Genomic DNA, 23,002 nt, shown 5'->3' with positions numbered 1-23,002 from the left:
AAACCACCCAGTGTATTATACCACATAGTCCCCATTTCCCACTGGCTGGGAGGGGGAAATTTTAGCAAATATATGCAATATTTTTATTTAAAAATCTGTCAACACTCAGTGAGACTTGTGTTGAGCCTTGAAAAGTAAGTATTATTTAAATGACCAAAGAGGAAGAAGAAAAGCCATTTCAAAAAAGAAGGAATCTGCTTTAGAAAAACATGGGGGTAGAACTGAGCAAAGTACAATGAGTTGCCCTGTCTGACGGGACTACAGGTGGTATAGGAGAACAGTGAGAAAGAAAGGTGGATAGGTGGGGTGGGCCAAACACAGAGGACTGTGAACGCTATGCACAAAATGACTGAAAAGTATGTATGAGAAAAGTTGTGCTCATAAACAACAAGGTCCTGCTGTGTAGCACAGGGAACTACATTCAATACCTTGTGATAAACCATAATGGAAAAGAATATGAAAAAGAATGATATATATGTATAACTGAATCACTTTGCTGTACAGCAGAAATTAACAGAACATTGTAATTCAACTATACGTCAATAAAATTTTCTAAAAAAAGAAAGTTTTGTTCAATGACAATGGATGGGCAAAATGGAGAGAAGAGATAACTGATGGGAAGGGAGATCAGATGGGAGGTAATGTCAGGCCCAAACCTTCCAAGTCAAATAGATGTAAAAAAAAAAAAAAAAAAAACATATAAAATGTATCAAAGAAATGACAAGACTTGCCAATCAGTTGGAAATGGGAATTAGAATTTCCACGTGGTTCCAACGTCTAAGGCAGGAAATTATAAAAGCACTGACAGAAGCCACATAGCTGGTTTGAGAACTGGTTTGAGAAGATGATGAAAGATTCATAGGGAACATTTCCTAGACAGTTGGGAACACGGTTCTAGAGAACAGAAGAAGGGACAGTAACTGACCTACAGTTTAAGGCATGGGAAATGATGTGCTTATTAACGAGGGAATGTGAAGATGAGCACAGAGCTAAACGCCTTGAATAACAACTCCATCTGACACTGGGGAATGGGAAAGGAAAGAGAAGAAAATGTCCGAGCCACAGAAGGAGGTGCCGGTAAGGGTAGTAGAAACAAAAGCAGAAGAAATTTTCAAGAAGGAATACATGATCAAGACTTTTTCATACCACTGACAATGTAGTTTGGGTTTAGCCAGAAGAAAATCATTGGTTATCTCTGAGAGAGTCTTGAGTGCACTGTTAGTATCATGAAAATGGTTGCAGAAGGCATAGATAAAAACGGTGAATAAGAAGAAAAGATCACCACATATACAGAAATAGCCCACATTAATATTCCAATTGCATAGTCATCTATATGCAGCATATGTTATAAATCTCTTGAGGTCTGCTTTGTCTCTATTGCGTTTCCTATTGCTGCTGTAATTACTTACTACAAAATCACTGGCTTAAAACTGCACAAATTTATTATTTGGAGGTCAGAAGTCCAAAATGTGTTTAATTGAGCTAAAATCACATTGTCAGCAGGGCTGATTCCTTCTTTCTTCCCAACTTTAGTGATAGGTAATTAACAAATAACATTGTATAAGTTTAAGTTGTACAACATGATGATTTGATATACGTATATATTGTGAAATGATTACAACAATAAGGTCATTTAACATATCCATCACCTCACATAATTACCATTTTGTGTGTATGTGGTAAGAACAATTAAGATCTCTCTAAGCAAATTTTAAGTATACAATACAGTACTGTTAACTACAGTTACCATGCTGTACATCAGACACCCAGAACTTATTCATCTCATAATTGAAAGTTTGTACCCTTTGACCAACATCTCCCCATTTCCCCTACCCACCCCCAGCCCAGGTAACCACCGTTCTACTCTTTGTTTCTATGAGTTCCAACTTTGTAGGTTCCACATTTAACTGACATCACAGAGTATTTGTCTGTATGACTTATGTCTCTAACTTCTCATTTAGCCTGATGCCCTCAAGGGTCATCCATGTTGTCTCAAATGACAGAAGGAACCTTTTTTATGGATGAATAATATTCTATTTTCTTTATCCATTTATTTTCTTTATCCATTTATCCATTGATGGACACTTAGGTTACTTGTATATCTTGACTATTGTGAATAAAGCTGCAGTGAACATGGTGGTGCAGATATTTCTTCAAGAGAGTGATTTTTTGTTTCCTTCAATAAATACCCAGAATGGGATTGCTGGACCACATGGTAGTTCTACTTTTAATTTTTTTGAGAAAACTCCATAGTTTTTTGTTGTTGTTGTTTTTTTATAACGACTATGTGAACTAATTCTTCCCGTTGCGGAGCACAGGCTCCGGACGCTCAGGCTCAGCGGCCATGGCTCACGGGTCCAGCCGCTCGGCGGCATGCGGGATCCTCCCGGACCGGGGCACGAACTCAGGTCCCCTGCATCGGCAGGCGGACTCCCAACCACTGCGCCACCAGGGAAACCCTGAACTAATTCTTTTGAGGCTGTAGGAGAGAATCCCTTTCCTTGCGTTTTCCAGCTTCTAAAGGTCACCTACCTTCTTTGGTTCATGGTCCCTTCCTCCATCTTCAAAATCAGCAGCACAGAATCCTCAAATCGCTCTGATTCTGAAACTCCTGCCTGCCTCTTTCACTGAGAAGGACCATAGTGAATACACTGGGTTCATCTGGATAACCTAGGATAAACTCGCCATCTCAAGATCCTTAATCACATTTGTAAAGTCCTTTCTGCTATGTAAGGTAACATAGTCACAGGTTCCAGGGATTAGAATGTGGACATTTTTGAGGACTCATTATTCTGTGTACCACAAAATCTAAGTTAAAACATCAGAAGCAGAATTGACTTTGACTTAATTCTTATGCATCGGTTTACCTTCAGGTTAAATGATATGTGAGATTAATTCATTAACTAGAAGATGAAAATAACACTTTTAATGGAGAGCTTTTACATTAGTCTATTATTTTCTGTTGAAAGGTCCTTAAGTTAAATGCTAAAATTCATGTTATAAAATTCCATTTAATGATAGTTGGGTAGCAATAACTATAAGCTGATAGCTTTCTGCCAGTAGCAATATTTTGATGAGCCTATTTTTGATTGAAACTATATTTTATATTTAAATAAAATAAAGAAATCACTCTTAGCAGCATCTTTTGCTGTTATTTTCTCCATTTCTTTTCAAAAGTAAAATGTCCTATTAAACAGGCTTCACAGCCCCACAAGGACTTTTCCTTTGTATACATGTATAATATGCATATTTTTAACCTAATGATGTAAAAATATATTTCAGTTTCTCCTACTATTCAATCTGTAGTTTTTCCTTTATAAAATTGAAGGGATAATGAACAAAATTTCTGTGAAGATTACATGAGATTTAATGTATGTAAAGCCATAGCACAGCTGCTGGTCCATAATAAGTAGGTCTTCAATAAATTTTTAGCGTAATCCAAAATATATTTCATGAGATTTGCTCACTAATATTGAAACTTATTTCTATAAATGCTACAAAGTAATAATACTGTGGATGGTGTTTCTGACTAAACTTACAAAATTCTCGAAATTTAGTTGCTCTACGAAATAAAATAAGATCGTTAGCACAAAAATTCAATTTAAATAACTGCATTTAATTTAAAATGGTGGTTTATAATTAACTATTCAGTCCAGTTTTCATATGGGTACACAAAATGATAGCATTAAGGCTTTTTTAAAATTCCATCTAAAGGTACCAGTAAGTTGTGAGGAAATTTTTGTTTATTTCATATATTCAAAGTTAAAATTAAGCTATTCAGAAGATCAGCTGAAAGCAAATCTAGAAGACAGCAGCACTATAAGAAACAGAAGTCAAAAACAAAAGTTTTTTTCAGTGATTATAATTCACCTTCAAGTTGCACTATTTCAAATTTCTTCCTGTAATCCTATGTTCCTATCTCTTTACCTCCTTTAAATAATGTTCCTGTGCTGTCACTGTCTATTTTCTTTTTGTTAAGTTGTCAAATGATCTCTGTCTTACCCTGTGTAATTTAAGAGACTTTTATGTAGCTCTCTGAGAGACTATCACGCAAGTCCAACTAGGAGAATAATTTACGAGGTTCAAAATGAAGGGTCATTATTCTACTGTCTCACCCGCAGTGAATACACAGGCTCTCTCCTTCACGCATGGCAGGGTTTTAACTAGATCAAAAGAGGTAGAAGCTTTTAAATGAAGTATTGTGAATGCTATCATTGGTTACATAAGCTCCCTTTACATTTTTTTAAAAATATGATTGCTTAATGAGATTAGAGACCTATAAGAAAGCATGTCTTTGGGTATGGGCTTATCTGTAACTTTCACACAAATCTTTCTTTGGCTGAAAACACAATTTCAGCAGTTATGGTTTTATATGTCCTTAGGGTAACATCTAGTCATCTTTCATAAGCTAGAATAATACGCATAGTAAGTCTTCTTCACTATGAAGCTAAATGCAAAAGGAGCCAAGAGAGCGGATTTTCTCAGTTTTGAAGTTAATTTTTAGGTGTTTTTACGTCATCAAAGTACTCCTACCTGTGTTCAGCAATCATTGATACTAACGATGTTTATGTAGCTAGAAGAAAATAGCACTTTTTCTTACCATTTCAGTAACTAATGTCTTTTTTGATTACAACAGGCAAATCTAATTACTGCTTCTTGTGATTAATCTCAATAGTTGAATGACTTTCTAGGCAAACTGAAATCCTCCGTGTTTCCATGAGACCTGATTGTTTTATAAGCACATGTGTAGGGGATGCCAAATGAGAAAATAGAGTTACTTTTAGTAGCTGGACAACGTGTCATAGAAAAAAATGCTTGAGTGTCTTTATTTGTGTGTGCTTTATTAAACAGACCCTGTGAATCGGAAGTCTACGCTCTTATCTAAAAATTCTCTCTTCCTCCTCTCAATTTCTTAGCATATCCATCAAACTCCTCTCAGTGTATTCACCTCTTTCTTTTTATATATTTATTGATGTGCATTTTTTATGCCCTCATAGGTACTCTGAGCTGTGTCACCCACAGTACTTAGCCCTATGCCTTGAATATTTTTTTAAAAAGCTAATATTAATTGAATTCTTGCTGTGTGCTAGATGCCATTCTAAGATTTTTGGTCTATTAACTCAACCTTGAAAAGAGATGAAACAGGTACCAGTATTATCCTCATTTTATAGAGAGGCAAACAGCAATTCAACACACATAATCTGGCCAGTTACGAAGCCTGTAAGTGGCGAAGCCTGAATCTAAGCCTGGGTTTATAACCGCTGCCCTACCTCCAGAGACCCTGCATGGGTAAATCTCCCCATGATCGACTTTCAGAGCACCAAGTCCTTCTTCCTAATCTTCACTACTTTTAGGACTTCACATTTGTCTTTCTGTTGTCTTGATTAATATCTACCCCTTCCACTGTGCCCAGGGCATGTTAATAGAACCTATAGTATTTGATAGATGAGTAATAGCAGCTAATATTAAGTTTTTGCCATGTGCCAAGTACTGCATCTTATTTTAATATTCAGAAAGACTATCAGGTACCCACCAATTTACCTCCACTTTAGAGATGAGGATACTGAGACAGAGAGAGGTTAGGCAACTTGCCCAAGGTCACACAGCTAGTAAAATGGTGGAGCCAGGGCTTGAACTCAAAGGCCAGACTCCAGAGGTAAGCTCTGAAGAAATGAAGGAGTGGATCATTGAAAATCTAGCTTGGAGGGGCAGGGAGAGCTGTAGGGAGGAGATGACATTTGGCATGCCTGGACGGGCGAGGGAGGAAAGATAGAAACACTCTAGGCTGGGGAAACAACATGGATAAAGCAATGCAGAACAGTGTGCCTAGAGCTCAATAAATACGCATGAATGAGTGAACAGCTATCTTTATGGTCCATGAATTTAAAGGTTTTGCAGATGTAAATGCTTTATTACTAACAGTCTCTGCATTTGTTTTCTTTCAGTGCCACCGTGGGCCTTAATTGCCATAGCCGTAGTCGCAGTCCTTTTAGTCCTGACGTGCTGCTTTTGTATCTGTAAGAAATGCTTGTTCAAAAAGAAGAACAAAAAGAAGGGAAAGGAAAAGGGAGGGAAGAATGCCATCAACATGAAAGATGTGAAAGACTTAGGGAAGACCATGAAAGATCAGGTAATGTATTCATTCCATGTTTCTTCTTATTTTATCAAAAATTTAAGAATAGACAGTTTATTCGTTTATGCCAGATAAATATAGAAATAAACAATATCTGGACACTTGTCATAGTTTTAGAAATGCCTTTGCAATCCTTTCAGTCATGACTCAACATCCCAAAGTACAATGGAAACGTGTGGTTAGGGTTTTCCAGTCTCCTAAGCACATAGACCAGGAAAGGGCATCCGTGACCATCAAGGCCAAATTGGTAGGCCCAGCGTATTGGAATGATACCTGAACATTTGTATTACATCTGTTTAGCCTCTCTTAATTGTGCCTAGAGCTAGAGAAACAGAATAAAGAGTACCTGTTCTTCCTCTTGGGCGGGACATCTTTTTATCATCATCACTGTTCATAATCACTGTTAAATACTGAGTCTTATAGCTATTTATCACACTTGATGAAAGCTACCATCCCTATACAAACATCCAGCTCAATTATGAGCGCTCAGGAATAATGAGTTATACAAGGCAAGTGAGAGAAGTATGAGCTGGTTCTAAAGAATGGGGTAGAATTTTAAGGCAAAACTCTTCACTTAGGGACAATTAGAACCATAATGCAAGTTATAAAATCCATCTGGCTGAGTTATCTTCCCAAGCCCAAGGAAGCAATCTGAGTGTCCTTTACACTGTTATCTATCTTTCCTAAACGAGCTAGGTGATTTGGTTCAGAATAAAGCCTACTATTAATAAGTATAATAATTAAATGTCTCTTCATTTCTCTATTGGAATCATATTCATATTGGATATTTCTAAGGAACAACTTATTTCATATAAAAAGTAAATGTAGGGACTTCCCTGGTGGCACGGTGGTTAAGAATCTGCCTGCCAATGCAGGGGACACGGGTTCGATCCCTGGTCTGGGAAGATCCCACATGCCGTGGAACAACAAAGCCCCGTGCACCAGAACTACTGAGACTGCATTCTAGAGCTCACGAGCCACAACTACTGAGCCTGTGTGCCACAACTACTGAAGCCTGTGTGCCTAGAGCCCATGCTCCGCAACGAGAAGCTACCACAATGAGAATCCTGAGCACTGCAACGAAGAGTAGCGCGCTATCTACAACTAGAGAAAGCCAAACTAGAGAAACCCAACACAGCCAATAAATAAATAAATAAATTTATATTAAAAAAAAGTAAATGTGAAGATTTTTCAGAGAAATAACATTTTCAATTACCAATGCTTCCCTTCAAATAATTGAAATTTTCTATTTATTCCCTAATAGCAACATATATAGGCAGTTTTATAAATTCTTATTATACTATTAATTGAACTCTTAACTATATGAATCTCCTTAAGAACAATTTAGTTAAGGAAGGTATTTTTAGTACATTTGTGTAGTTATCCACACACTCAGGACACTAATCCCTCTCCCTAGCCTGAGTTTTAAACACTTTGCTCAAAGACACTGTAATGTCTCTTGACAACAGTTTCACATAGGCTCATTTTTCACTTGAACTTCTGCTTGGTTTCAGAGCTGTAGAATGAATGCTATGCCTGCACTCACACTCGGAGAGCTTCATCCTGAGCTCAGAGTATCAAGGGTTATATCTTTCTCAAAGTTTCTAATCACAGCCACAGAAGCCCAGGTGCCAGTGTTCAACCACAGATGTCTAATAAGGATTTTTCTTTTCAGTTAATTTGTTACATAGAAACTGAAGCTTTAAATCATGTCTTGTTTTATTTCAGCATTTTCCGTAACCAGCAGGACGTGATACAGATTTCTTTAGACAACATATTTGGGAGATTAATAACAGTAGTAATAACTTTCTAGATGGACATGGATGTACTGAATAATTTGTATGTGAATTTGAGCTATGTCTATGAAACATTGGAACTATAATACTATCATTTTCATAACTACATTAAAATTCAAATGTGGTTTTCATGTTTGCTAGAATTAACAGTTTAAAACACTAAATAATGTTAAATGATTACTACAGCATTTCTTCCTAGGACAAGAAATTTGTATTTTTCTTTGTGGAATTTGTTCTGTATGATGTAAGACTAATTTATAGGATAGTAGCAGTGTTTATTACCCCTATTATGACATGGATAAATGACCAAGATCTCAAAAATAGTAAATACAGAAATCAGTAACTTGTACCATTTCACTCCATATACGAACTAACAGAAATTCAAATTTCAATATTCATGACTATATGTCTCTATGATAAGATTTTATAACCAAGGAAGAATTTTTAAATATTCTGCAATAACAAAATGGTAATGATACATAATATTTGTATACAGAAAAGGATACATATTTAAGACTTTTATAATGGCTTAAAACTTAAAAGCACTAAAAATACAGAGGGGCAAAATCAACTTGCAAAGTCAGAGGTCTGGAAAGGTCATTTCTCCACGGCTTTTACTAACGTGTGTGGATATTTAAATTTTTATTTCTTCCCTCTGTGTCCTCCTTATCTGTATTATGTCTCATGACTGTTCTGGACTGTCCCTTGCGGTAGGTTTCCTCTGCTATGAGACACCCTTAGTCAACGCTCAACTACATTTAGTGGCCTGGCAGCCGGGGCTCCGCAGCTGAGGGTGTACCATTCTGACACACATCAAGAGGCTGAACTAAATTGATTTTTTTTTTTAAGATAAAGGGTTTTCATTTTAAGATTACTGATTAAATAGAACAGTATTAGAAAGCTCAAGTTTTAATAGATGGGCACAGAAAGAAAATGTAGTGTCTTACGCTCCCTTTTTAGCATGCCTTATCAATTCCAAATCTGAACAATTTAACATAGAATGAACAAATGCACCTTCTGATGGTTTATCCAAGTACAACTAAACACCTTTTGAATGTTGAATCAAGCCAGAAGCATGTGCACTAAATTTTTGAAATTTAAAACAAGGTCTTTTTCCCAACACAGCTTTTCCCACTACAATTTATCAAATTCTCAGAACTGCTGGGCTTACATGCATTTTCCTCTGCATTTTGTCCCTTGGTGCATGTGGTGGGGAGACTACTGCTCTTGAGATATTATAATAGCTGCTGATTTAATAGGTCTTAATTTAATGTAATGGTACAGAAAATGTCTTGCTTAAGCTCGGCCTTTGGGACAAGAATAGACTTAATCACTTCACTGATAAAACAGCAGCACTGAGAAATTATCAAAAATTTAGCCCTATTCCATGCAGAATAATTGCAGAAATGGTCATGCACCTTTCATTAGGGCAAAAACCACTTAGAGAGAAGGCGATTTAATAGCTCAGCTCTTTCAAATGACACTGAGCTGAAACATATGTAAATTGTCAGTTCTGAAAGAGATTTTGAAAAAGTATTTTAATCCATGAAAATTTTTTTCATGATGGAGTGGTGTGAAGATTTTTTCAGACAAAAATGTGCGTTAAATAGTTTGCTATTAAAAAAAATCAAAATCTTACAGGAGGCAAATTACCTACATTGCCATTTTCTCAACACATCTTTTCAGACAGTATTAAAGACTGACGCACAGCTGAGGTTCTGAAAGGGCAATGTGGGTTCACTGCCTCAAGTCCTCCCCTTAAATTCAGTAGTCTTTTCCTGTCACTTTACTATCATTTTTCTATTAGCAACACCCCAAGTTAAAAGATTAATATTTAAATAATTATGTTGTTTTCCTGCCTGTGGCTATCAGTACAGCAACATTTTACTATTCAAGGAAACATCCAAGTATAAACTTCCTAATTAAGTGGTGTATGGCTCACCAGATTTGAAAAGGTTTCTGCACAGATGTAATAATGGCAATTTTCAATTTTCCAAAGTCATTGTAGGCTCCTGAAACTTTTCAGGAAGAACAAAATGGAAGGCATCTCCAACTACAGCTCAACTCTCTGTTTCAGCTCAACTCTCTGTTTATCATCTTCCCACCCTAATGAGTTCTAGTAAGATGATGCCAAGTCTGTTTTTTAGGATCAAATTAGAGTTAGATGGCTAGAGCCAAATTGCAGTCTTGTCAGTTCAGAGACTGAGGGTGTCATTTTGAGACACCACTGCGGGTCTCTGTATGAATGGATAAGTGAACAGAAGAGATTTCTCTGAGCAGAGGGAAAAAACCATGTAATCTGGGAGTTGTGGGAGGTTGGATGGTAGAGCTATAGTCTAATGACTCTGAAGCCTTTCTGAAGCCTGATTATACTTCTGTGCATTTGAGTTCTAGAAGATTTCTCAGGTTTAATTTGATCACTGACAGGAGTTAAAATTCTTTTGCTTTGGGCTTCCCTGGTGGCGCAGTGGTTGAGAGTCCGCCTGCCAATGCAGGGGACATGGGTTTGTGCCCCGGTCTGGGAAGATCCCACATGCCGCGGAGCGGCTGGGCCCGTGAGCCATGGCCGCTGAGCCTGCGCGTCCGGAGCCTGTGCTCCGCAATCGGAGAGGCCACAACAGTGAGAGGCCCGCGTATCGCAAAAAAAAAAAAAAAAAATTATTTTGCTTTGCTTTGTCAGAGATATAAAGCAGCCTACCACTCATATGTCTTATCTTCAATTTTGTGAGATTCTATAGTAACACACACACAAAGAAAGGCAATGAAAATACCATAACCAAAACCTAAGAGAGAATATTTGTAGTATATAACAACAAAAAGATTGAGACCACTAAAATACAGAGTCTCTACAAATCACTAAGAGGCAAACAACCCAATAGAAAAATTAGCAAAGGATGTATTATATATACATATTATACAAAAGATTATTACACAGGTAGTCCCCAGAAGAAATAATACAAATAGTTCATATAAAGGTTTTTAAATTTTCAACCTCAATAGTGTTCAGGAAAACGTAACATTTTATCATTTTTCATTTCGAATAACTATTTATAGATTTCTAATTTTTTTCTAATTCTTTAAAGCAATAAGAATGCACACCCCCTAGAAACAAAACTTCTAATATTTATAATCTTTATAACCTTTGATTTTTTTGAGCAAACTTTTTGCATTAATTGGGAAAATACATTATATATTTTTATTTTTAATAAAGAGGACCATTTGAATGAATTTTATGAAATTATGAGCTTTCTAGTGTTTCAATTTATATTACACTTAAGTTTTAGGTTATCAGGAACATTCAATTGGTTTAAACTCAATTTTGAGAATTCTGTGCCATGATTTTTGCTTGTTACCACAAAATTAATTTTTATGCTAATTTCAGCTTGACAGAATTGCAAACATAACTCCTTTTACCTTTTGCTATCAAACAGACCCGTAAGTCAATTTAATTCAGCCTAGCTTTCTGTGGAGCTGTTATGAAAGTAAAACAGTAAACTTAAACTGGAACTGGGGTAGATTTTTCTCTAAACATGCATTTGCTGGTGGCATGGTTTCTTTTCCTCTTTTCCCATAACCATTACAAACGTATACGCAAAACTCAGGAAATTACAATTTTCTAAGAATCACTTACTCAACTATCTTTTTCATAGGAAACAAGGCAAGAAAAGGCCACCCATTTCATATAAATTACTCCACTGCATGTAACAAGGATGTTTTACATGATGCTTAAGATCTCTTTTAAACTACATGAATGTGAAAACTGGCCTGGTTAATAGCATGTTTATCATACCTCCGAAAGAAGCGATTTTATCAGAGCCAAATATAACACAAAAGTTGACGTTTTCTTTGCAACAACTTTACATTTTTTGCTTGCAATATTCTGAGGGGCTATTTCCATTGCTTCCATGTTGCTTGCTGATTGGGGGGAAAAATTCCGTGCACAAATGGAATTTTAAAAAAATATGTAAGCAGCAGATGTGAATGTGTGTCAGACAAATGGAGATTTACAGCATCTCAGTGCTTGCTTCTAACAGCTTGGAAGTATAACCACAGGCCCAGTGTCATTTGAGTTCTGATGAAAATTCATTTGAATTCACATATGATCCATTTCCCTACTCATAGGCCCTGAAGGATGATGATGCTGAAACTGGATTGACTGATGGGGAAGAAAAAGAAGAACCCAAAGAAGAGGAGAAATTGGGAAAACTTCAATATTCACTGGATTATGATTTCCAGAATAACCAGGTCTGAGGGGGAAAATGTCTTGTAATTCCATTACGTTTTCTGAAATTACCAACTAGAAATTGAAACAAGATACTTCTTAAAACATTTGGTTTGCTACGAGGGGAAAATGCAATTATCAAAGCTATTGATGAAATCATTTCTAAGTACAGGCGGTCCCCTACTTGCTAATTTAACTTCTGGTAATTAGAATCCACAGTGTTCAGCCGATTACATCTACTTATGGCACTTACAGCAGGCAGGCAGAATACAAATTAACTTGAAGCCATCAGTCTGATTCTGAGAGCTCCCAGTCACAGATCCCTCAGGCTGAGCTACAACAATCTTCCTTGGAATTCATGGATTTAGCTCCAAACAGGGCAAGGGACCTTTGAGTTAGACCACCAATTAAGCCAAAGTCTTCAAACAAAAATTAACCATCTGATGAGGAATCAAAGATTAAAAAATTGACTTTCCATGAATTTCAATGGCAAGAATGCCTTATGTAATATGATACTGGCTAAACCTCCTAGCACAAATGAGTTAACGGCTCTAGAAAAGTAGAAAGACCATCAACTTGATTTCTAATGCCTTTGCATGCTGCCCTGCTTCCGGAAAAGTGACAAGGAACTAAAGGTTGCATCAAAACAGTCCTTCCTGCTTTAAAAGCCGTGAAGTGCCCCCTAGATGAATGATAATACTAGCAGGCTTTTATTAACTGCCTGCTATAATGGTAGCTCCAAGATAAATGTTAAAAAAAAAAAAAACACTCTACCTAAAAAGACCTTCTAGGGGCTTCCCTGGTGGCGCAGTGGTTGAGAGTCCGCCTGCCGATGCAGGGGACACAGGTTCGTGCCCCGGTCCGGGAAGATCCCACATGCCGCGGAGCGGCTGGGCCCGTGAGCCATGGCCGCTGAGCCTGCACGTCCGGAGCCTGTGCTCCGCAACAGGAGAGGCCGCGACAGTGAGAGGCCCGCGTACCAAAAAAAAAAAAAAAAAAAAAGACCTTCTAGGACCCATGACTTTGATGAAGATGTCTCTTTACCTTCTGAACTGTTCAAGAATTTAAAAGCTAGATAAGAATTAGCTGAGTTAGAGATCAGGCTCTTAAAAATCTATAAGACACAGTTCTCTTCCGACTAGGAGAGCTTTAAATCGATTTCTCCAGTTTGATCAGTTCACTGACCTTTCGGGGTGGGGAAGAACTTGATAGATGTAAATACAGTTACTACCTAATGCAGCATGTGTTAATTATGTCTAGTTTGATGAGGAATCAACAATAAATAAATCAAACACCAATACTCAGCTTTGGTGACTTATGTCCGAAGTCAGTAATACCGTGAGCTCTAAACAATGGCAGAAATTCTGGACTTTATTTAGGAATTGACTGTTCAAATAATGTCTTCACTTTTTGAAGTGTCCAGAGGGTTCCTCAAAAGGAACATATTGATACGTACCACCATATAATAAATAATTGTATTTAGTTAGCTTCATTACAGCCCTGGCTCATTACTTTATAATACGTTCCAGAAAACTGCATGTTGGTTATAGATACAAGCTAATAGGTATGGAATTATACAGAATTATAGGTATATCATTTCTAGTTAATTAAATAGGGCATTTGAGGTCATTTTTATCGCTTCTACCAAAATTTGATCATTAGGGATTGGTTGAGAGCAAAACTGCCTATTATTTATGTATTCTAGAGAAGGTCAAGGTCAACTTACATTATCTTAACACAAAACATCTTTTCCAGAAGTGTAACCTGCCTTTATATATGTAGCCAACAATTTTCTACTAATTTATTCTACTTTCATATTTTCCAGTAGAAATCTAGTGGATCTCATCTTGGTTAGTCATAATTTTGAAACTTCTATGTTGGCTTTGAGTACTCTAAGTAACATTTTATAAGGTAGTATTTTTAAGAATACAGCACTGAATTTTTTTTACTCAAATATAATTCGAATGCATTTACTCTTCCTTTTCTAGCAAACCCATTTTAGAAGGTATTTCATTCAGATGATCTAGGGTATTCTACCTGATAAATTATTTTAATAGTATGCATTTATTCTTCCAAATGGTCTCCGCTAATCTGATTTATAAAATGATTCCTATGAGTCATGGAAGATAAAGTCTGAGGAATTTCGTAGATAAGGCTGTAATCAAATATACACACCTGCTTACCAAAACTAAAAGACAATCCTAAAAGTCCTCTAAGAATCCTTCATGGTGGAGAGAAATGTGATACTTATCTCTCAAGCAGAAGTCAGAGGGGGGTTGGGAGAAGTAATTCCACCTCTATCAACAAGATACCCCCAAATCTTTAAAGTACAGATGATCAAGTTTGAAAGAGTTTAGGCTATATCACTAGTGCTTTCCCTGCCCCAAAGAAAAAGTATTACAAAAAGTGAGGAGAGAATATAATCTTGCTTATTCACATTGCTATCCAAAGGCAAATTCCAAATACCAACTTGGCAAACCTAGAGATGAACTGTTTGCTTTACTAATCATGTCTTTATAAGCTGATGTCTATTTTAACCATTCTTTGACCATCGGTCTACGTTTTGTATACCTACAATCCAGCATTCTTATTGCTACTGTTGTATGATGAAGTCACAAAGATCTTGAAGCATTAAGATGGAAACAACAATCTTTAAGGGTATTGGTCTAGGTTAAAACTTGAGCCAACTAGCCAAAGTGCACATGGTGGGTCCATTTTGTAGAAAGTGGATGTGACTTTTTCAAGGAGGTGACTTGCTTTTCCACTCTATTGGTGGAAAAGGTACAGACTCAACATTTCAGACCCTGATGTGAACAGCTATGATGTGACTGCATTTTCTGAAGGGTATATACATTGAATAACAATAAGGGAGTCTACTTTTGTTTCCCATATGGATCTAAACCAGTCTGTTGACACAGCATGTCTGATGGCAGGGCATCAGAAGAGTCTGCTCACACCTTCTGTTTCCTTTGCAAAAACATTATCAGTGCCAGCCAATACCCGCATTTCTAATAAGAGATAGGAATGTATCACTGAGAAAACCAGACGTGAAGAAATGCAGAGATTTCTGCTGTATTTGAAAAATATCAGAAACTTAGTCACTTAGCATTAAAAACCATAACTGTAATCTCCCCTTCCTTTATATGAAGCTAAAATTATATTTCTTTGACCCCATGTCCTATATTTAACACAGAATTTAATATACAATAATCATTTTACTCTAAGTTAAAACAAGAAGGAGCCAGTACCCAAGTAAAGGTCAAATATGATAGAAACTTGAAAATCTTATTTTTATCTCAAAAAGCTACCAAATTCTAAGAAAATTTCTATTTAGCTGCTCTGGGGCTTTGGTTCAAAATAAGAATTTCCTACTTTATAATTACAAGCTTGTGATTGTTTAACAATTTCTTTCCACTTACAAATCATGCCCTGGAAAGAAAAATAATGCACAAGGGCTTTTAGCAACTGGAAAGTTATTTGATTGCAACCCTTTTGCAAACATGAATTCCATATTTAACTGTAATCAGCAACCTTTTAAAAGCCTCTTTTGTGTTTAAAACCAGGCTTCCTAGAGCCTGCATCTGTCATAATTGGGTTTCTGAAGTCTATGCAGCTCACTTCATTTGCCTTCTGTGCTCAGATTCAGAAGAGAATAAAAGTTTATTAAAAGCAAAGAACAAAAGGGAAAAATCACAATATGCAGCAGTGTGAACACATCAATCTTTTCCAACATGTCCACCAATGCCAGTGTTTGCTGTATCCTGCCTCTCATTTCAGCTGCTGGTAGGAATCATTCAGGCTGCCGAGCTGCCCGCCTTAGACATGGGGGGCACATCTGATCCCTATGTGAAGGTGTTTCTGCTGCCAGATAAAAAGAAGAAATTTGAGACAAAAGTCCACCGAAAGACCCTTAATCCTGTCTTCAACGAGCAATTTACTTTCAAGGTAATTTTTTTTTTGTACTTCCTAATGAACTTGTCCTCTGTTGTTCTAGATAACAGACTGATCTCATCCTGACACATATAGAGACCACTTGACCACTTGTTCAGAGACTCACAAATGATTCTATTCAGAATATTTAAGATTCTTATCTTCAATGTAATGAGGACTCTCTATTGCATTAAAATTTGGTCCCAGTAGGATTCAGCTCAGCTATTTCAGAAAAGAATATGGACTGGGATAGAACTAGGATGTCATTCGTATCTAAAAAGTGAGTTCAGCTTCAAGTGTGTCTGTGGACCTGAACGTTTCCCCCCTCTCTAAAATAAAGCCAAAAGAACTGTAAACTTTTTCCAGGTTTCCAAGTTCCTGAAAATAAATCACGACCACAGAATAAAGTAAGCTGTGCAACACTATTTAAATGGTACAATGAGGTATTACTCTCGTTGCAAAATTTTTTGTGTACAGGGGAAATTTAAGTATTCTAAAACATTCTGCTTAACCCACCAATAAAAAGAATATGAACCTATTGTTTTTTTCCATCTCTAGCATTTTCCTCTTACTCTTGGCTCTTCCCTGGTGTTCCTCATCTTGTTGAGACACCTCAATTAACAAGCAGTAACAAAGAGGAATTCTGGCCACATAATAACTTAGCAGGAAAAGGTGCTTGGCAGGTCTCAGGCATCTCTGCATATACGAGTAGTCTCTGTAGTTCTCGAAATCATGCATAAAAACAGTCTTTTGGTAGACATGTTTAACACGTGAAATTTTTTGAAATGCATTACTTAAAACAATACATGTCTGTGAATATGCCGAGGAGCAGATTCAGAATCACCTGTCTACCAGTCAGCCTTAGCGATAGCACGCACCTGACATTAGCAAACATCCTGGTATGAAATAAATGGATGAAACTGAGGGCGTGAGTCATTCCCATGAACCTTGTTTCCAATTTTGTAAAAGAGCGGTATCTTTCTATTCACTCTAAAATTAGAGTTTTTAAGACAAAAAAAAAAATCCCTCATCTACTGTCAGCAACTCTGTTTAAAATCTATACTTTTCTAAACCCAGATAGTTAATGTAGAGTAGCAGTAAAAACCAGCTTATGAAGAACTAATCATTAGGGTCAATATACCACAGGACATAAGTGAAAACGAAACAAAAAAATATTGCAAAAGGTAATTACAATCCTTCTGTTTGACCATATATTGATCTTAATTTAGGTCAGTAGTTTCTAACCACAATTTAGTCAGCACATTCTTAAATTATTTGAAATATTGTGGGGCTTTGTTTTTGAGTTATCTATATGTCATTTCTTTTAAAAAAGTGTATTGCTAATAATTTTTAGTAATGTCTATAACCTCAAGAATTATAATCATTGAGATTTTGAAATTGCCTATAAAATTTAATAGGTTCCATTTTACTTCAGGAGTGTTGATCACATCATAAATCAATCCAAAGTACAATATATTTTGATAGATTTGAGAAATATACCACCGTTTCTAGGAACTAGTTAATTTTTCCTTGTAGGCCTTGTAGATTATGCATCTTAAATGCCAATAGGCTGTATGATACAAGAATGGAAGCAAAACAGTTTAAAGAGGATTGGCTTTAAAATTGAGTTCAAATCCACTGAACATGAACTTGACATGCCCCACATGAAATGCTCCTTTTCTCCACAACAAACTACCATTTGAAAGAGCTACTCATCATTCAAACAGTAAATATTTATTAAGTGCCTACTGTGTACCAGCACTGTGCTAAATGCTTTACATGTATTCGTTTGGCCTCAACCAGCCCCTGTGAAATAGACACTGTTATCATCACTTTTTGATGGATGAAAAAGCCGAGGTTTATTTACTTGTCCCAGCGCCATCAGTGGGAAAAAGGGGGAACCCAGGCCCAGACCTGCCTGACCTCAAGCTCAAGTTTTTGACTAATGCCCTTTCAGTACAATCACCAAAAAATCTAGAGAGATTTCAGAAATCAGATGAAATTTTCAAGAGTTCATCCCTACTCTAAAATTCCTTATTTCTTCCTTTCAAAACTGGCTCTTTGGAAGGGTTTATTTTTTCACTCTAAAGTAGAAAATGTGCTGTGCCTAGTTTTTAATCATAGTATTTTAATCTGATTCCAAATAGATGACAAATGATATAAAATAAAAACTCTTTGGAAAAACCAAAATTTCTTGTATATATGCAGTCAAATATTCTTCCTTCTCCTTTCCTTCTTAATATACAGAGTTAATTGAGAAATGTTTGCTGGAGCATAACACAACTATTTACACTGATAAAATAATAGCAAGTGTCTGAAAGTTGATCAAACCTTCAATACAAGTCTGAACAATTTCTTAATTAGGCATTTCTTCCCGGTTACTGAAGTGTAGCTTACCTGGATTGCCCTGCTTTCTCTGAATATTAAAAATGTCACTAATAAATATCCCAACCCATAGCATCTGTCCCAGTTATATTTGAACAGCTGGAGAATTCATCAGTTCTTGGCCTTTTGCCACTGCTCATCCTAAAGAGTGTCGTACCTAAGAATGAACTTCAAGATCTAGATTATAATGCATCTCTGATATTCAAAACAGCAATTTTCTAGTCAGCTCTTGTCAATCAGTAACTTATTTTAAGGAATAGGTGAGGCACCTTGTGAATTTCATTCAAGTCCTTGCAGACTCCTTGCATGCCTGTTCACATATCACTGCTCCATTAAACTATGACATCCAAATGGCCTGAAAGAGCGGGAACTCTCCTCAATACTCTGTAATGGCCTATATGGGAAAAGAATCTAAAAACAGAGTGGGGGGCTTCCCTGGTGGTGCAGTGGTTAAGAATCCACCTGCCAATGCAGGGGACATGGGTTCGAGTCCTGGTCCGGGAAGATCCCACATGCAGCGGAGCAACTAAGCCCGTGTGCCACAACTACTGAGCCCGTGTGCCACAACTACTGAAGCCCATGCGCCTAGAGCCCGTGCTCCACAACAAGAGAAGCCACCGCAATGAGAAGCCCACACACCGCAACGAAGAGCAGCCCCTGCTCACAGCTAAAAGAAAGCCCGTGCACAGCAACGAGGACCCAACGCAGCCAAAAATAAAATAAATTTATTTTAAAAAAAGAGTGGACATATGTGTGTGTATAACTTATTCACTTTGCTGTACACCTGAAACTAACACAACTTTGTAAATCAACTATACTCCAATAAAATTTCTTTTAAAAATGAAAGAGTTAGTAGAACTTTTGAAACAACTTATCTACCCGGTTAAGTTGCACCCTGACAGTATAACTTATCATAAAAATGACAACAAAATATTCTACAAGAAAAACTTATTTATATAGTCAAGTGCAATTGGCTTGGTTTATTCGTATATTAACCTTGAAGTGTTTCTAGCCTGACTAATAGTATGAGCTATTATTAATAATACTAACAGCTTCTAGAACTTTGGGATAAAGTGATAAATCACTATGGTAAGTCCTCATTTTCTCCCAAGTAATTTAAGCCCCAAGCAGTTAGTTAAATGATTCAATTTAAGGAAAAAAACCCCAAAGCACAAGTATCTCCCTGTTCTGTTTATCCAACATAAATATTAAAATTAAAGACTATAAACAGGTAACATGTTTTAAGCATTTTTTGTGACCAGATATTTTGTCCTCATCTTTTTATTTAGGTGCCATATTCGGAATTGGGTGGCAAAACTCTGGTGATGGCTGTCTATGATTTTGATCGTTTCTCCAAGCATGACATCATTGGGGAATTTAAAGTCCCCATGAACACAGTGGATTTCGGTCACGTAACTGAGGAGTGGCGTGATCTGCAAAGTGCAGAGAAGGAAGAGGTAAGAAAAACATTAGCATTTCTAATGTGACAAGCCGTACTCGCCAGTTGCTACTCTCATACTAACCTATTGAGAGCTGCTGGGGTGACGTGAGTGATGTGGCCCTCCAGCTTCTGACAGTGAGCAAAATAGGGTCAGGGGATTGCATAACCTCGTAAAAAAGTATACTGATCTTCTGGGTCTTATTTGAAAGAAAACAAAGGTTTGTGCAGGTCTACAGATAATTCCCTGGGGTTGAGGGGACAGACAGACAAACACACCACTTCTAAAAGCTTAGAAATTACACACACGCACACACACAATCTGCTTCTTTAAAAGGACAGTGAAAAGTCATCTTTTCCTTTGTATTTTTCCACAAAGACTTTGTTTTCTACATAGATTATATAGCTATTAAATAGAAATGAAATGGCACTTTTTCCTTGATTATTTCTGCATATTATAGACAGTTCATTGTTTCTCCTAAAGATATCAGAGCACAATGGGTAAAACGTCAAATAAAATTCACAAAGGCAGATATTAAATCCACTTTTTAAGTGACTCACATTTTTACAGTATTCTTCACATTGTTTTGCCCCAGTTTTAATAGGTTAGCCCAGGATTTTTCTGTGATTTAAAGAAGGGAATTTCAGTAGCCTTAGTGCATTTAAACTGCATAATAATCAATTCTATTTGATTATGCTATGCCAGCCTGACACTAGTGCTTTTCTGAGCCAGTGTCTCAACAGGCCAAAACCAGAAAAGCAAACAATTCTTAGCTTCTCTGAATTCCTAAAGCAACTCCTTTTCCAGCCATTTTTTTGTTCCTAACATGGGTTTATAATTACCCAAGGGATTGCCAACAGCCTTTGTCATTTAGGATCACTAGACGCCTTGGATTCTGTAAGGTGTGGTCACTTTGGGGCCACCAGGGAAATCAGAAAGTAACCCAAGCCTTCAGAGAAACTCAGCCAAGAACATCACCTGGGAATCCTTTCAACCTAAGGTTTTCTGTAACCATTATTACTATTGAGGTTTTAGAACAGGTTTATTTATTACTATACTGAAATTGAATTTTATTAGTGCTCTAAAATTATTACTTTGTTGTAAAAAAAAAAAAAAACGAGTCAAAATTATTTGAGTTAAGCTCTGCTTTTTCTTTGGAAGGAAAACGTTTAGTCAAAATTAGATTCTTGGATATTGAAATAGATTTACTGCCCCTGTGGATAGAACCACCCAAGGATAATATGGAGTTTTTAAGTTTTACAACTTATTTAAGTAGTTCTTCCCTATGAGTAGACCAATATCTATATTAAAATGCAACATCTGTGTGAAAAACATTTAATCCTTTAATCATAATGTTGCTAGTCATTTAACAAAGTAGTGACCTGTTTCACTGAATTTTTATATTTTATTGACATATTTGACTTTGTAAGTTCCTTGTGGCTGGGGGATAGGGGTGGGACCATAACAAGTATTATTAACTGATAGATTTTTGTTAATTGATTATTGGTTGGCTTCTTGGTCGAGTATCCAGATAGGACCCACTTGTCCTTCACAAGCCCACCTGTCCAGAGGGCATGGCTCATGTCCTTCCCCCCCCAACTAGTCACTATCAAATGGTATGGGATTCCAAGACTACACCCCTGGGCTTCTGAAAAGTTGGTAAATATTTTTGTCTGTGTTAGGAAATGTAATCCATCAAGCCATTTTCTTCTTTAAAAAATTCTTTGAATACGGGCAGAGTTTGATACTTGACACTGAGCTGACAGGTATGACGCTAGAATCTACGAGTTTAGGTAGACTGCCCAAAAAGAATCACGTTTTTATTCTCACCCCCTGAATTGCCCGTTTTCTCTCTTTTATAACTTTCTTCCTCCTCATCTTCTCTCCCTATGAAAGATTTTGTGATCCAACTTACTCAAAATGATTCACCAGGGCTTCCCTGGTGGCGCAGTGGTTGAGAGTCCGCCTGCCGATGCAGGGGACGCAGGTTCGTGCCCTAGTCGGGGAAGATCCCACGTGCCGCGGAGCGGCTGGGCCCGTGAGCCATGGCCGCTGAGCCTGCGCGTCCGGAGCCTGTGCAAACGTTTATTATGTACTGCTATATTCCTAGAACTGTGCCAGGTGTTTAAAAAAAAAAAAAGAAACGTGAAAAGGGTGGACACTGCTCTTGCTTTCATGGAGTTTAGTGCTGCCTCACTTTCCTCCCTCACTCCAGTTTTTGCCTTGCTTATTGCCAGCTAGACTGATTTCTAGTAAAAGTCTTGCCTTTAAGATCAAACACTCCTGGGTTTCAATCCCTACGGATCCATTTACTAGCTCAGAGATCTTAGACAAGTCACTTATGCTCTCTAAACTTCAGTATTTTTTTTTTAATCTAGTAAGTGGTCTAACATTATCTTATTTTACAAATTAAATAGGATAGAGTATAAAGTACCTAGCGTGGAGTCTGCCATTTGACATATTCAACAAGCAAGAGATCTCCCATTCTTTCTTCTTGACCAATCTTTTTTGTGTCCTTTCTTTCTTGTGCTTTCATCTCCCTATTTGTTCTACTCTTTTTCCTCTATGTGTATTTCTCTACTCTTTTCCTCACCACCACTGTACTTACTGAATGGCTCTGGAGATTTTTAACGGGAAATAATTCTATAACTATACTTTTAAACCCTGGAGCCTTTCCTCTTTGGTATCTACTTGGGAATAATTTTTGGTTTTCAGTTGAGTGACTATTTCCTTTTATCATGATATAGGAAACCTTATAAAACAGATGTCTAGCTTACAAAGTATCTCTGGATAACTAGATTCAGGTATAAACTTTCTCCTAATAAATAAGATTCCAATTACATTTTATGTCTAAAGAATTACTTCTGATAACGTGCTGTCTTTTCATGCTACTGTTCACTAACTAGAGAAAATTATAGTTGTTTGAATAAACTGAAGTCTTAGATTGACTTTAGTTCTCACGGTTTCAAACAAAATTCTTTTTCCATTTTATATGAGCAATTTTGTTTAAGATTTTTGTTTTGCTTTCCTCTAAAGTGTTAAATCTTCTTTTTAATGTCACAATGAGTGAAAGATACCAAAGAAAGCGAGAAAAACG

The 23,002-nt window shown here is 36.8% G+C and overlaps 1 protein-coding gene across 3 annotated transcripts in view; it reads left to right on the top strand.

Annotated features, from left to right (window-relative positions):
* Nucleotides 1-23,002, top strand: part of SYT1 (synaptotagmin 1) — a 533,780-nt gene that overhangs the window by 382,444 nt on the left and 128,334 nt on the right. For 2 of the 3 annotated variants that reach the window (XM_060305537.1, XM_060305536.1), the window contains 4 exons: nucleotides 5,946-6,130; nucleotides 12,052-12,174; nucleotides 15,929-16,096; nucleotides 19,756-19,923. In XM_060305537.1, coding sequence (XP_060161520.1) covers nucleotides 5,946-6,130; nucleotides 12,052-12,174; nucleotides 15,929-16,096; nucleotides 19,756-19,923 — 644 coding nt within the window. The remainder of the gene's footprint in view (nucleotides 1-5,945; nucleotides 6,131-12,051; nucleotides 12,175-15,928; nucleotides 16,097-19,755; nucleotides 19,924-23,002) is intronic. The other variant, XM_060305538.1, reaches the window with a different exon arrangement.

Source organism: Globicephala melas, chromosome 10, assembly GCF_963455315.2.
Source record: "Globicephala melas chromosome 10, mGloMel1.2, whole genome shotgun sequence".
Classification (NCBI taxonomy): domain Eukaryota; kingdom Metazoa; phylum Chordata; class Mammalia; order Artiodactyla; family Delphinidae; genus Globicephala; species Globicephala melas.
This window is presented reverse-complemented; position numbering and strand designations above follow the sequence as displayed.